This window comes from Sinohyriopsis cumingii, chromosome 15 (assembly GCF_028554795.1).
Source record: "Sinohyriopsis cumingii isolate HCF-2022 chromosome 15, ASM2855479v2, whole genome shotgun sequence".
In the NCBI taxonomy this organism is placed as follows: Eukaryota; Metazoa; Mollusca; class Bivalvia; order Unionida; family Unionidae; genus Sinohyriopsis; species Sinohyriopsis cumingii.
In genome coordinates, this window is record NC_142975.1 from 15605142 (window position 1) to 15621440 (window position 16299).

Sequence of the window (16299 nt, forward strand, 5' to 3'; positions counted from 1 at the left end):
AGGATAGTTTTTCTTTCCTTTTCAGGTCCATCCTATTCTTAAACCACTGAAATTTGCTATGTCCAAATATCTCAAAGTGTCTAGAACCAACATGTATACAGTATCTAGGCATAACTAGCAATAAGTCACAGACCCTTACTCTACCTATATCATACATTTATGTCTTACTATTGTTTAACATAACAAATTACATCCAATTTTTGTAACTGATACATTAAGCTGTAAATATATCAAAATTTGAATTGTCCTATACATGGATTCAATTACAATATGCAAAACTATTTAATGAGTCACAATCTACAATTAGTTTCATTCACTGATAGGTCTTCAGTATGATTCATTTAATAGACTTTGTATTACTGTAATAGGTATACAACTTAAGTTTTAATTAAATACTAAAAAAATAGGATTAACTATCTAAAAAAATTAATATTTAACTAATAAAATTATCAAAATAACTGTAAACTGTCCACCCATTGCTTTGTGCGTTGCAGGAATTAGTAATGCTTAATGCAAAATGATTTTTGATTAAACAATTTGAGGAATTCTACCGTCATACATTATTTAAATTTTTACTTCTTGCATGATTTTCAAAAACAAACAAATGGTAAGATGTATTTTTTAAAAATATATACAAAATTGATTTTATAATCCATGCAAGGAAAATGATGAAATCACATCCTCCTGATTGTAAAATGGGGTTTAATACAGTAAAATCTGTCTTGAAAGACTACTGCTGTGAGAGACCACTTGACTTAAGAGACTATGTTCTTGAAGCACAGACTGACCAAGTATAAAATGTTATGACCTGTAATGAAGAGACCATACATTAAACAGATGGGCTGAACTCTCAAGAATGAAAATGTGAAGATCTCCAAAGATCTACGATTTATTGGACAGTGTGTGCTATATGAAAGTTTGCTTTTTCTGTAAACATTGCTTTTAATGCTAAAAAAATGATTACTAAGTTTCAACAATAATGCAAACCCTTTAATATGGCACTGGAACCAACTCCAGAAATGAATATTTTATGACTGAATATTTTTCATGGTTAAATTTTACAAGAATAGCAGCTGTTAATATAATTAGGAATTTTCTACTTCAAAAAGCAAGCAATCAAGATCTGCTGAGTGGAGCTGAATGACAAAGATGAAATCAGCCAGTATCGCTATTGTTTTATTACACCTGACTGACTCTTTGAACACAGAGCTAGCCTGACATCTCCCTAATGAATAGGTCTACAGAAAATGGACACAAGCCAATTAATGCTCTTTTGATACTGACACAGATTAAAGGTCAAAACAATTTGCTATTGATATAATTGATACACTATACAACTATTTGGAATATGTTATTGACAGAATAATTTCAAGGTATTTCCACTACTGATGGTCAATGAATGCTATGATTTAAACCTGTCATTCCATTAAGCATGAAAAACAAGGACTTGATGCTTGTATTAGTTGACCAATGATAAAAGACATAAGGAAGGAGGAGTATGTATGTGCTGTCATTTAGACATATGGTAAAAATGAAGCATATCAAATGGATGATTCAGAGAAAGAGCTGAAGTGTAACATAGATAAAACTGAAAATCTGAAGAAAAGACAATAGATACCTCTGCCATTAATGCCTATTGTATATAATCACTTATATGTCGAATACAACTGCAAACTGTGAAGACCCAGATCTGTCATTACATTATGTCAAGGCAGATCTGGATACATGCATTTTGTTAGGGGTAATCAGTAGAACAATCGACAAAAAACCCTGAACTGATGGCACATTATCTGATGGCAGATCATGGTCTATGATGTTTGCAGTTGGACTTGACTTTCATGCAAGTATATGAGGTATTTCAATTTGTTTATTGACAGTTTCTGGTTGATATTGATCTTTGGAACATTTTTCCTTCATATACTTGTGTCAAAGGGCAAGAATGACTGAGTCAGCAGATTTCAATAATATTCCAATATGAGGACAAAAGGTCTCCATGACGGTAACAACTGGTAAAGGTGGGACCAAGATCTAGGTCTAACAGCAAAATTCAGTCACTGCAGGCAGAGCAATATGGTGTTACTCATTACAAAGTTTTCTATTTTTAGTAATGGTGTTCATATTTGACAGCAGATCCAACTCATTATAATAAATTTAAACCCGTTGTTGCCAGGATACTTCTGTTACATTTGGTCTACTTCTGTCCACTGGTCTTGAGAAAAAAATCGTAAACTTTTTTTTTGTTTTGCTTTGTTTTGGTAATGACTCCCATATCTTACAGCAAAATCAGAATCCTTTAGAAGACCCAAAAGGCCTCTGACACTAACAGAGTCTGTTGAAATTAGTCAAATTCTAATGAGTGGCTTTTTTTAAGAAGTTTTTAAAGGTTTTGTTTCATATTTAGCAAAGACAGCAATGTGAATGGATTATTGACTTTGAACTGAAAAATAAATATTAGTGTGGTACAAATGCTTGTCAGTAAGCCTGCCAAAATACTCAGTACACATGTATATCTATCTACAAATTCAATAACCTATTATTTATATACTTTACACCAAATGAAGTCATAAACAGTGTTATTTTATTTTCACCATCTTTGAAATAAAACCAAAATTTAATGACAAATTTAAAAAAGCAATCTGTCATCTTCATGAGAACGAATTTAAAAAAAACGTCTTCCACCATTAAATAAGTAAATAAACAAACTCCATTCATGATAATTTCTTTCTGATATCATGTAAGAGCAGAGTGGGAAAATAAAAGTTTTCAATATTACTAGTCTCTGTCTCATCAAATTTATGTTTCTATTGGTAATCATGTGTTACCATTTCTTGAACATATTTTCTCCTTTCAAATGGGTGATTTCTGTTATTTTGGTACAAAATCAATTTTAGATTGTGTAAATCTAAAAATATTCTGTGCAGACTGATTTGAGAGAACAAAGTTTTCAAAGGCATTTCTAATTTAGTAATAATGGCCACATATATGAATGCATACCCGCATCATTTGTATCAAACCGATATCAACTGCCAAACTTTAGTCAAATCTTGTGTAACAGTTCATGAAAAAGTCCTTTCAAAGTTTACTATTTTTAGTATAAGTGGCTGGATCTCACTGGCATTTTCACACAAATTAAAATGACTTTGTGCCAGGATGCGGTCAATTCTGTTCATATTCTGTTAGGTATGTTCTGAGAAACCACTGAATGGCTTTGTTGACCAGATAGTGGAGCAGCAGCATTTGTATAAGCTTGCAAGGTTTCAAAATGATTCCAATACATTTTTGGAAATTGGTTGTGCAGTTTTTGAAAAAGCTGAAAATCGGGAATGTTGTCAGAAGGACCACACACACCAGCCCACACATCTCAGATGCAGGACTACACAAGATTACTTATCCTTTTGGCTACATAAACTGCCTAAGTACTGAACCATGTGATTGGACTGCACAAAGAGACATAACACGCAGTGCCAATTCTCATACTGCAAAGGAAAGATGGACAATTGTTTCAGCCGCAAAAGAAAGGGGGTCTTGGATATTCAAGGCCTGCATTAGAAAGGTTACACCATGTGTTACATGATCCAATAAACACTGTTGAACATTACAATCAGGATGGACTATCAACAATTTTCCTTAAGCAAGAGATCAAGTATCCACGAATATTCTGCCCCGATATCCAAGGAGTTACTAGCTATTCTTATGTGACAGGGGTGGTAGTGCACTGAACAGAGTGATGCTTGTTAGGGTTGCAACATAAGATGATCATATCAGTCTGTTATCCAAATGGTTGATGAAGCCAGTGACAGTAGAGAACAAGATGCACATGTAATCAAACCCATTTCTGATAATAAGATAGATTATGAAAATTATATACAATCCAGAGAATGAAACAAGTATCATTGATTAAATTAGTATTCTTTACCTGCTGCTTGTCATTTTCAGCCATAAGCATTGAGCTGTCCCGTTCTCGCTGAAGATTGCCAATATCGAGCTGCATTTCCTCCTTCTCATGTTCAAAGTTGTTCTGAATCTCCTCTTTCTCCATGTTGAACTTATGGATTAACTCTTCACGCTCATTCTCAAAGTCTTGACGCTGTACCTCCTATAAAAAAAATTTATTCTTTAATAAATGCCTGAAGAAAGTAAATTGCAAATATCAGACATAAAGACTCTGAAGTTCATGAAGAAATAAAATTTATGTATATGACAACAATAATACAAATAAAAACATAACTGCAGTCTACTTACACTTCAAAGAATATCAACAATGAATCCCTAAGAATAACGAAATCAATGAACATTAATGTTAACCATGTCAAATATTGGATTGTAATCTTAGGTATGTGTACACGCTTGAAACAGGCTAAAAGCTAAATATTTTCTCTCATATTATTTTATCATTACATTTCTTCATTGAGATCATGTCAAAATACTTTTGTCTCACATAGTGGAAGTAAAGAAACTGAGCAAAAACGTGTTCCACTGTTCCACAGAATTGGCTGGGCATATACTCCGAGGTTCACAATTCATGACTTGAATATGAGTGTCTGACAAGTGAAGAGCATGATACCACCGCATCTCTCTGACATGTTCTATATGAGGGATTCCTCCATCTAACAATATCTTATGAAGCAAGTTTGCTGAGTTTTCATTCCGCATATTCTGCCAAATATGAATAACATGCTGATTTCTGTATTATCTAAAAACATTATTTGGACTCTTTCATTCAGAAATGTACAAATGCAAGGCAGTCTTGACTCTTTATTTACCCTTTCATTACATTTGTTACCAATGGGATCAGGCAGCCAACAGTAAATAATACTTTTATCAGATGTATATTAAAAATCATGTTCTTGTGCTGAAAAATGGCGTTAAACCCTACAACAACAACAACAAAATCATGATTTTGATTAACATGTTATCTGATTTCAGGTTTTCAATGTGGAATTAGAACTTGGAAAGATGACAAAATTTGTTTTCTTAGGGGTTGCCATGTAGTTCAAAAATGTGAATATGGCTTTAATTTCATCAGCAAAAATTAATGTTTTATCCAATAACCAGCCTGAGATGGTGCCACGGAGCTCTGCAATGGTAGCTCTACCTTCGTTGCCATCTTTCAGAGTGTCTGTATACAAGACCAATTTTCAAAGTCAACTGGTTGAATTATGCCTGGTCATGATTTTCTGATGATTTTTGTAACATGATGAAAAGATTAAAAGCAATGCTCTTTGGAAAGATATTAAACTCAATTACACTGGTACCACAGTGCCTGAACTTTTCTGTTTTTTGATAAATGGTCCTGACTACTCAACAGCAACAAACTAATATTGTGAGATTTAAAACAATTTTCAGTTTTAGGCTCTAAATACAAATTCCAAATATTCTCGATCAGGCTTTCAAAGATTTAAAGAACATTATGAATGTTCATAAAAACAAAAATGTTGCATGCACAGAGGATTGCTTAAAATTGCATTTAGCTGGTTACACTGTTACTACCACCATTCTAAATTTCTAAATTGCATTTAGCTGGTTACATTGTTACCACCACCATTCTAAATTCCTAAATTGAATTTAAACGGTTACATTGTTACCACCACCATTCTAAATTGCATTTAGCTGGTTACATTGTTACCACCACCACTCTAAATTGCATTTAGCTGGTTACATTGTTACCACCACCATTCTAAATTTCTAAACTGCATTTAGCTGGTTACATTGTTACCACCACCATTCTAAATCACATTTAGCTGGTTACATTGTTACCACCACTATTCTAAATTTATAAATTGCATTTAGCTGGTTACATTGTTACCACCACCATTCTAAATTGCATTTAGCTGGTTACATTGTTACCACCACCACTCCAAATTGCATTTAGCTGGTTACATTGTTACCACCACCATTCTAAATTTCTAAACTGAATTAGCTTGTTACATTGTTACCACCACCATTCTAATTTCTAAACTGCATTTAGCTGGTTACATTGTTACCACCACCATTCTAATCTTCCAAAGCAGGAATAAAATCTGATCACTACAACAGACAGAATGCTGTTGATGTATTTTGCAAGACAACATTATTGCAAATATAGTCAAATGCACACAAACTTCAAAAGGCAATTTTCATAATTACCTTAGTAGAAAAATAAACACAAACAACTTTCTTGCCTTAGGATGAAACAAGTATTTCTGAATTTAAGCATTCTCACTGAATTCGAAAAAAGCACTATGTTAAAATAATGTGGAGTATTGAAAATATTTACCTTCTCCTTGGTAATCCTCTCAATATCCTCTTCATGTGCCTGTTTCTCCTGTGTGAGCGCAAGCTGCATGTCACGCTCCAGTTGTGCCAGGCGTTTTGTCAGGTCATCACGGTGGTGTTCGTACTTATCTAGGTCTGCCTCTTTTTCCTTCACAATGCGATTGATCTCACCTGCATATTGGTAAATTAGTCCATCTAATTATCTAACATTTGTCTAGTACAAAGGTATTGTCAGTCATCCCTAATTATCTCACATTTTGCCAATATTGACAGTCATCCTAATTATCTCACATCTGTCTGGTACAAAATTATTGAAAGTCATCCCTGATTATCTCACATTTTGCCAGTACTGACAGTCATCCAAAATTTTCTCACATTTTACCAATATTGAGAGTGATCTCCAATTTTCTAAAATTTGAATTTGCTTTTACTGACAACAATCCCTCACTTTCTCACCTATCTTAATTATGTCAGATGGAATTCAATTTTAAGGGTAAATGGTCACAGTTTAACATATTACTTTTATTATCAGACAGCTTATACTTTATTTTTATTTTCTATAAGTGCTTAATTCTTTCAATACATAATGAGACTGCATGAAGATTTGTTGTAAACAAATAAATATCTAATATTGCCTAATTAAACATACTTTTGATACCTTAAATTCTACTAGAGATAGCATATATATATTATTAATTTTTGAAAACAAACAACACTGCAACCATCTTTGTGGTCTTATAATCAATGTAAATGGAAACAAGTCTTAAAAACATATCCTAATTTGGATTACCTCCCATAGCACATTTCTGCAGTTGTAGTGAGCACTGTGATTAAAAGAATTGTTTGATGGAGTTAAAAATAGACTATACTGATTCCATCACATACAAGTAAATGAAAGTCTCCATCAAGTGAAAGCAAACATTAAAAAACAAAAAACAAACAAGAATTCAATTACAATGCTTCCAGCATATATCAGATATGAAAATAATGTACATTATCCAACTTTTTATCAATAAGAGAATCTAAAAATGGGGGGGGTCAATTAAATATGAAGACAATGTAAATTATCCAACCTTTTAGCAATAAGAGAATCTAAATGCATGTGTGTGAGTGTCTGTGCATGTAGGCAATTATTTGGAAAAAAAGCAGCCTCTTGTTTTCACTGCATGGTGAGAATACTGTTCAATGCCAAAATATATTTCCATAGTGAAACATGAAATGATGTTGGCATTTAAACAAAGCCACCAAGCACCTAAATATTATCTATCTAATAATAAAACAAGTGAAACAATTAGCCTGTAAAATAAACCAATTTATTAAGGGCCATCTGTATAGGAAACAATTTACACTTGATCTTATCATTAGCTTACCAAGAAGATTCTCCTTCCTGACATTGAGTTCCTGTACTTCAACCTCCAGCTGATTCTTACGATTCTCGAGCTGGGTGGCTGTCACCTGGAGCTCATACAGAGAGGCTTCCAAGCCTTCTTTATCCGAGCGAAGTGCTGCAATCAACTCACTCTGCTGACGATTCTCACGTTCAGTGGCTGTAACCTGCACAACAAGCTCTCCCTTCTCCTGTGTTAAGGCCTCTTTCTCCTTTGCAATCCTCTTGAGCTGGATGTTGTTACGCTCCATATCCTTACGTGCTGCAACCAAGTCTTCAGCTAGAGCCTGCTTCTGCCTTGCAACCTGTGATAAAATCAAAAGTTATGTAAAACTGCTGTAGATTTAATTTTTGTTACAAAGAATTTTAGCTAGCTACAGCTGCCAAAATCAATATGGAATATTTCAGTCATACTAAAATCTTGCCAATCTACACCCAGCTCATTGCTCTTCCAACTGATAACTACAGTTCTTTTTATCTTTAATGACATAAATGCTGGCAGACATGTGCACAAAATAGTAACAAATGCCTATCATAACACAATGCTGCAAACTGGTAGACATCTTATATACCAAGTATAACAGGAAAAGCAAATGTTATATACTTTTAAATTAAACAGGAAAAGCAAATGTTATATACTTTTAAATTAAGTTTTAATCTTCACTGAACTGTTATAGACAGAAATATCACTAGAAATAGTGATTCCACATCCTTGGAAATAGTCACCTTCTATGGAACCGTACACAAAAGGTTAAGTACTGTATAGTACCTTTGCAAGAAAATTCCTGTTAATTCAGCCACTTTATTTTCACATGACTGACATTGCACATGGTTTTGCTGTTTACTGGTGAATAAATGCTTGGACAGCATCAAACGTCTCAGAGGTCATTTATGCAGTTTCAAAAATATATATAATTTTCTTGACTGGACACAGTGCCACCCAAGAATTGTATACACAAGTTTACATTGTGGCTGAATAAGGAGTTCTGCAACTTCCGAAAATTCAACTAACACACTGAATTCACAATCAGTGAAAGTACTATTTTAAACATTTTTTATTCTGCAACTAACCTATCTAATGTAGCTTCTGAAACTTCTTGGTTATTCCCCAACTTTTGCCAAATTTAGCCCCCCAAAAAGATGGCTCTTTCTAGTAGGGAATATTTTATTCCTGACTCTTTCCCGTTTCTAACAGTATGAGAACCCTAATTTAATTTGTCCACCTTAGAGTCCAGCATATAAAATACCATCTGGAGTGAATGAAATAAGATCTTAGATCTTCATGTGCAATTGGTGTCAAATAAATATGGTTTGAAGTTTATAGTGACTTGAGACAATCACTCACATGGTTGAGCTGCTCGGTGATCTCAGCCTTTTCCTGGTTGAGAACTTTGATCTCATCCTCAAGTTGTTGTCTCGTCATCTCACTCAGCTCCAGGGTCTGGTTCAAGCCTACAAGTAAAATTAAAAATTGAGAAAGTGTGTTCATAATTGTTTCATTTAGATTTGAAGCTAATTTTAAATAGGACTCTGCTACATTCTTATTTTTCAAACATTTTCCAAAATTCATTGTTTCTAAATCAAAATATTCACTGGGAAGTGCACTCAACTGTATTCTTATGATTAGTACCATACAAAATAACACACATTAAAAATTACAAATTTATTTTCAATTGTCTCTCTAGACAATATAGTAGTATGCAATCCAAAATGGTGTTAAACAATAAGTTTTATATGTTTCTGTCCTAATATTCAAGGTCTACTTATGCCATCAGTATTTCAAATTGAATAAATAAAATCTTGATCCAAACAGGTCTCATCAAGAGGGAAGAATTAACAGATTTGACGTCAAAAGACCTCCTCCATCAAGTCATTTCATGCATCAGTTTTTATTATGACGGCAATTAAAGAACATGGATTAAAAAGACTCGATCTGTATTAAATTACACCATTCTTGAAGTTTCAATATGTCCTAATTATGTTTACTATGATGCCAACAAAATTACTGATGAAGAACATCTCCTTGCTTTGTCTTTTCCTTCTTGGCTAAATTATTCAAATAATGAGAAATGTAATAATTGTATTCATTTTCCTCAACAGACTAACTACAAAGAACAAGAAACAAGTTTCACAAGCAGTATGTTCCCAATTTTATAGAAAGCATTTGACCAGTAGAATGTTTTTATTGGGACACAAAGTTCCTTGATTTTATGAGTCAGCAATTTATTTCCAACAAAAGATCTGTTCTAAATTGGAGAAATCGAGTAATTCTAACAAAAAAAAACTCAGCTGTTGATATTACACTCCTCTTCTGACAATCGTACACTCATTATTCCCACTATGAAAACAAAGTCATATGGACAGCGTTCCTTTGCATACCAGGGCCCAGCAACGTGGAATGAATTTCCCACTGAACTTAGACACTAAGACACAGTGATCACATTCAAGAGGGCTCTCAAAATTCACTTATTTTGACTGCAAGAACAAACTTAAAGACCTAATAATGTTTCCTACCTGAAATATTCTCAGCATGTTTTTTATTTTTTTAATGTTTGTTTTTGTAATAATATTAGTATATGTTTTTTTATTATCTTATAGGTGTTGTCTAATGTTGTAAAGTGCTTAGAGCTTCTAAAGATTAGGCGCTATACAATGTCCTCATTATTATTATTATTATTATGATGCACAAACATTGGATCTTTTATAACCTGCTGAAAATTACACAATATAATATTTCAATCTATGAAGTAGAGCTCTAACGATGGGTGCACCACATAAGACTTATCTACCTAATGTTAGAGCCCACAAAACAGCACGTTTAAGTTTGTACGGTGGTATTCATACCAATCTGCATCAGAACATGTTCACTGCTTAATGAGCTATGCCAGTTAAAATAAAAATCCATTTTGATGATTTGATGATATTAAGTTACTTGTGATGATCCACAACTTTATTTAAAATGGAGTTGATGACACATAACCCATCCAGGACTATGACACAATGTACACTGAACCAGAATATGCCGAATGCTTCCCTATCTATGACAATTACAATCAATGTCCATTTTGATGACATTAAGTTAATTATGAGGGCCATAATTTTATTTAAAATGGAGTTGATGATGCGGAAGCCATCCAGAACTATGAGACAGTGTACATATCAAACTGTATCAGAACAGGCTGAATGGTTCCTGAGCTACAGTGGTTACTGCTATAGTGGAAATTTAAATTTATAAATAGGAAAGTAATATCATCAAAACTGAATTTTAAATGATAATGCTTTTCTGCATGTAACGTGCAATTAACCTAACAAATGGCATCCAATTTTGTGTCAGGGCTGCAGACTGGTCACAAAAAGTGGAAACAGACAGACAGATGAAAATGGCGATTAATATGGGCCACATGCATTTCAACATGGGGCCCTAACGAATGCAAGAACACCTCCATTTATAAAGTGGATTCTTATCTGCATGTAATGATACTCAAATCTTGGCTTGCACTGACTGTTTAAAAGACTATCCATGATTGATTTACCCATCTTCTCAGTGTCAAGATCCATCTTCTCCTGCTCAACACGGACCAGCTCCTCACGGATTCCAGTCCGCTCCTGCTCCAGGGCCTGCTTCTCTCCTGTCAGGGATGCCTTCTCTGATTCCATCTGAAAGATCAGTGATGAATATAAATGTAAGCAAACCCAGACAGAAACAAAACTGCTTTGCATTGGTAATTAAGTGCCCTTACATCTCAGTATAACATTTACAGTGATACCCTGCAGTAATACTCTTTGTTGTACCAATAATTTGTATATAAAACAGCTGTGGCATGGCTCCTGAAACTTGACAATAATTTCACCAATTTCATTCAATAATACAGAGTTTTAGAGCCAAAAGTAAAAAAGAGTTTATTTTACCAATCTGGCAACATCTATTGAATTATTGAAGAAAAATGTCTTGTCACTGCTCCTTTCTTAAAAAGTTGTTAAAAGTTTCTAATTGTAAATGGTTATTGTAGCTGTGTGCATTGTCAATAACCACATTTATCTTATATTATGAAAGAAAACAGACCTTTAAAATGCTGATAATTGTTAATCCAATTATTACTGAAGGAATTATGCACTGTATTTACATTCATATGCAATCAAGCAAAGCAAATTTTAGCAGTTTGAAATGTATACCAACACCACCTAATGACATCTACAAGTAAACATGCATATATACTGAACTGTAAATTTTCTTGAACTTTCCTTACATTAATATTTTTTATATTGAATTCAGGCACATGATAGTCTATGCTGAAATGACTAAACTGGATGATTTTTATGCAAATTTTCAATTGAATGTTTATTGATTAATTGTTATGGATGCAATCAGGTTAGTCAGTGCCTACATGTATTCATGCTGTACATGTATGGCCTGATGCATGGTGTTCTATTTAAAATCAAATATTAAATATGCAATCACTGTGTTTTCACCATTTCTTGTTTACTGTGCATTGTTTTAGGCTGGTGACTGACAGTGATGCATGCACCTTTGCGCACACTGCTATATTCCCCCACCCAATTTGAAGAGTCAAGGGAATAAGCATGCATAATTTTCTTCAATTAACTGACTTGCTGCATTAGTGTATGATAGGTTATATAACACAATGGTACCTGATGGATCCCAATCACCATGTCATTGCAGGATTTCTCTGTACTTATAATGAGAAATATACATTTGATGAAGTTCTTAGCATGTCATTCATTTCTTTTTCTGTGCAAGAAACCAAGAACCAGTGATATAATTTGTTACCTTGTACTCTAGAAAACATCTTAAAAGTGGGTATCAAAGACAGCATGGACAGTTTCCAAAGATCAAACAATATCACCTTTATCTTTTTGAAGATATACTGACCTATCTTATAATGAATGACAACTTTTCATATCTATTATATTAGACATAAGGTTGATGTTATTGTTGTAGTAGGGTTTAACGCCAATTTACAGCACAAGATAGGTTATACATGACAGCCAGTATAACTGGTGGAGGAAGAACCCTTGAAAACCCCAGGGAAGAACCACCAACCCATGAGAAGCTACTGGCAAGCTTTCTCATGTACCCATGTAGACATAAGGCACATGTCTAAATAATTTTAGCTCACAGTACAAAGAAGATAGTGAATAATTTCAATATAAGGTAAGATAAAAAGACCAATCTGTATCATGGGGAAAAAAGGACTTAAATAGGTGGACTGATAAAATGGACTTATCTTGGTGAACTGTGATGAAATGGACTTAAACTTGGTGGACTGTGAAAGAAATAGATGTAACTAGGTCGACTGTGATGAAATGGACTTAACTAGGTGGCATGTTAAGGAAACAGATTTAACAAGGTGGACTGTAAAGGAAATGGACTTAATAGGGTGGACTTAGAAAGAAATAGACCTAAATGAAGGAACTTAACTAGGTGGACTGTCAAGGAAATTGATTTAACTGGGTGGACTGTGAAGGAATGATTAATAAGTGGGGTGTGAAGAAAATGGATTTAACTTAGTGGAATAGAGTTAACTACACGGACTGTGAAGGAAATGGACTTAACTATGTGGTCTGTGAAGGAAATGGACTTAACTATGTGGTCTGTGAAGGAAATGGACTTAACTATGTGGTCTGTGAAGGAAATGGACTTAACTATGTGGTCTGTGAAGGAAATTACTTAACTATGTGGTCTGTGAAGGAAATGGACTTAACTATGTGGTCTGTGAAGGAAATTACTTAACTATGTGGTCTGTGAAGGAAATGGACTTAACTATGTGGTCTGTGAAGGAAATTACTTAACTATGTGGTCTGTGAAGGAAATGGACTTAACTATGTGGTCTGTGAAGGAAATTACTTAACTAAGTGGAATATGAAGGAAAGTTAATGCACAGCCTAAAGTAACTTCGGTGAATCTGGAATTCTGGCTTGAGCCAGAAAACTGTCACTACTGAAGAAATAAAATCCTTTGTTTCATATCTTCTAGTAAAATGGTTCGTACCTGCATAATGATCTTGTTAAGTTCAATCTTATCTTGTCCAAGTCCTTCATTCAGGGCCTGCATTTTGAGAAGTGCATCTTTCAGTGCAGCTTCCTCAGTCCTTGCCTTGTTCATTTCAAGTTCTAATTCTGCCTTCACCATCTCTGCTTTTGACAGGGCCTCACCTGTATCAAGATAACAGTGTTAATGAAAAAAAAGATAACAATGGTGATAACAATGACAAGAAACTAACAACAATGATATTGACGGTAATACTATGATCATCATGATCATCGTGACACAACAAGAAGTCATTTTGTAATAATTATTCTAATTCTGACTAAAACTGTCATCAAACAATCAGTCGATCAATTAATCGATTCATTAATATTTAATCATCAATTAATTAACAAACACCTGGCAAAAATTTCTTAATGCTAATACTGTTACTGTTATTGAGCTACGTGAGTGACCATTGTTTAAAAGAAATAATCAGGGCTGTAAATATACATGGTACCCTGGGAAGGCAGTTTTTAAAAAAAAATATATGTCAGGGTACTTTTCTTTTCACACAGTTCATATCAAAATGATAAGAAAATTCTAATTGCATCCATGGGTGAATACCCCATATTAAAAGTGCCTGCCCCTGAGTTCCAGACATGTTTTACTGGAACAACCCTCAATGCAAGAATGCCACTTTGTGATATTTTTGATAATGAAAGACAGCAACTAGTTCAAATAATACTAATCAACTTCTGTTTTCTGTTGATCGAGAACTTCCTTATCAAGACAAATAATACTAACCAACTTCTGTTTTCTGTTGATCCAGAACATTCTTATCGAGACAAATAATACTAACCACCTTCTGTTTTCTGGTGATCCAGAACTTTCTTATCGAGACAAATAATACTAACCAACTCCTGTTTTCTGTGGATCCAGAACTTTCTTATCAAGACAAATAATACTAACCACCTTCTGTTTTCTGTTGATCCAGAACTTCCTTATCAAGACAAATAATACTAACCAACTTCTGTTTTCTGTTGATCCAGAACTTTCTTATCAAGACAAATAATACTAACCAACTTCTGTTTTCTGTTGATCCAGAACTTTCTTATCAAGACAAATAATACTAACCAACTTCTGTTTTCTGTTGATCCAGAACTTCCTTATCGAGACAAATAATACTAACCAACTCCTGTTTTCTGTTGATCCAGAACTTTCTTATCGAGACAAATAATACTAACCAACTCCTGTTTTCTGTTGATCCAGAACTTTCTTATCGAGACAAATAATACTAACCAACTTCTGTTTTCTGTTGATCCAGAACTTTCTTATCAAGGCAAATAATACTAACCAACTTCTGTTTTCTGTTGATCCAGAACTTTCTTATCGAGACAAATAATACTAACCAACTTCTGTTTTCTGTTGATCAAGAACTTCTTTATCCAGAAGAGCACGGTTCAGAGCCTCCTTAGTTGCCACCAGCTCTTCTTTCAGTGAGGAGATCTTGTTCTCCTGTTGCTCGATGATTCGTTGGCTGAAAGAACGGAATATTGATGCAAATGAGTAAACCAAAGTAAATTTACACCTTCAACATTACATGGAAAAAGTTTAAAAATGGTAAAACTTCATGTAATTGGGTTACCAGGGAGGCTGAGCAGTTTAAGCTATTGTGGATGTGTGAGAAAGCTTGTCAGCAGCTTCTGAAGGTAAGTGGTTGTTCCCAGGGTTTTCTTGGGTTCTTCATCCACCAGTTTTACTGGCCATCATGTATAACCTATCTTGAACTGAGAAATGGTCTAAACCCAAAACAACTACATGGTATAAACATGCTCAATGTAAAGCTGTAGATAAGAATATAATTGTGAGAATATCCTAATTTTACATAGATTCACTTCATAACAAAGTTTTCAGCTAGAAATTATATTTTTTGAATCATAGTCAATAGGAAAATTAGGTGAGCTTAACACAGCAATGGAATTTTGTTATTAAAAAAAAACCTGCATAAGTATGTGTCACATTAACTTTTTTCTAGAATGATCTAAGTTACCAAAAATGTATTCGCTGAATACAAATTGCCTACCGTACCACCCAGGAAATGAAAAATCTATTCAGACAGAAGCGCTGATAAACAAGGGTAACGCTACATGCACTTCGACAATCATGCTGGTGAAGAAAAAAAGGTTTACCATCTTTCATTCTCCTTAATCTGTCTTTCCTTATCATTTGTGATGTCATCCTTCTCATCCTCCAGATTGTCACGTTGTCGCTGAAGCTCAGTGTTGGCAGACTGCAGTTTCTCATTCTCACGATTCATCATCTCAATTTGTTCATTCAGCTCATGACGGATCTTTTCAAGCTGTGATTTCTCGTTGCTGTTCAGGCTGAGAGCATTCTTTATTCTGTCTTTGTCCCGAACACAGTCTTCTCTATCACGTCTCCTGCATGCAGACAAACCATCATGTTAAGAGATTACTGGCAGACAGAATAAATCAATAAAAGTGACCAAGATTTAACTCTTTAAAAAATGATATTCATTTCTTAAAAAAAGACCAAAATAAGTCACTGGAACACTGTGTATGGTACCATTAAGATACTACCATTTTTGTAAAGCCAGCAAAAACATTTATTACAATAAATGAGGATTTCATAATTCTATATCAAAGCA

The 16299-nt window shown here is 34.1% G+C and overlaps 1 protein-coding gene across 11 annotated transcripts in view; it reads right to left on the reverse strand.

Moving 5' to 3' along the window:
- Positions 1-16299, reverse strand: part of LOC149781304 (uncharacterized) — a 217722-nt gene that overhangs the window by 48120 nt on the left and 153303 nt on the right. For all 11 annotated transcript variants that reach the window (XM_089935397.1, XM_089935393.1, XM_089935395.1 and 8 more), the window contains 8 exons: positions 15821-16072; positions 15041-15168; positions 13653-13816; positions 11176-11299; positions 8988-9094; positions 7626-7947; positions 6257-6426; positions 3917-4096 (listed from right to left, as the gene is read on the reverse strand). In XM_089935397.1, coding sequence (XP_089791523.1) covers positions 3917-4096; positions 6257-6426; positions 7626-7947; positions 8988-9094; positions 11176-11299; positions 13653-13816; positions 15041-15168; positions 15821-16072 — 1447 coding nt within the window. The remainder of the gene's footprint in view (positions 1-3916; positions 4097-6256; positions 6427-7625; positions 7948-8987; positions 9095-11175; positions 11300-13652; positions 13817-15040; positions 15169-15820; positions 16073-16299) is intronic.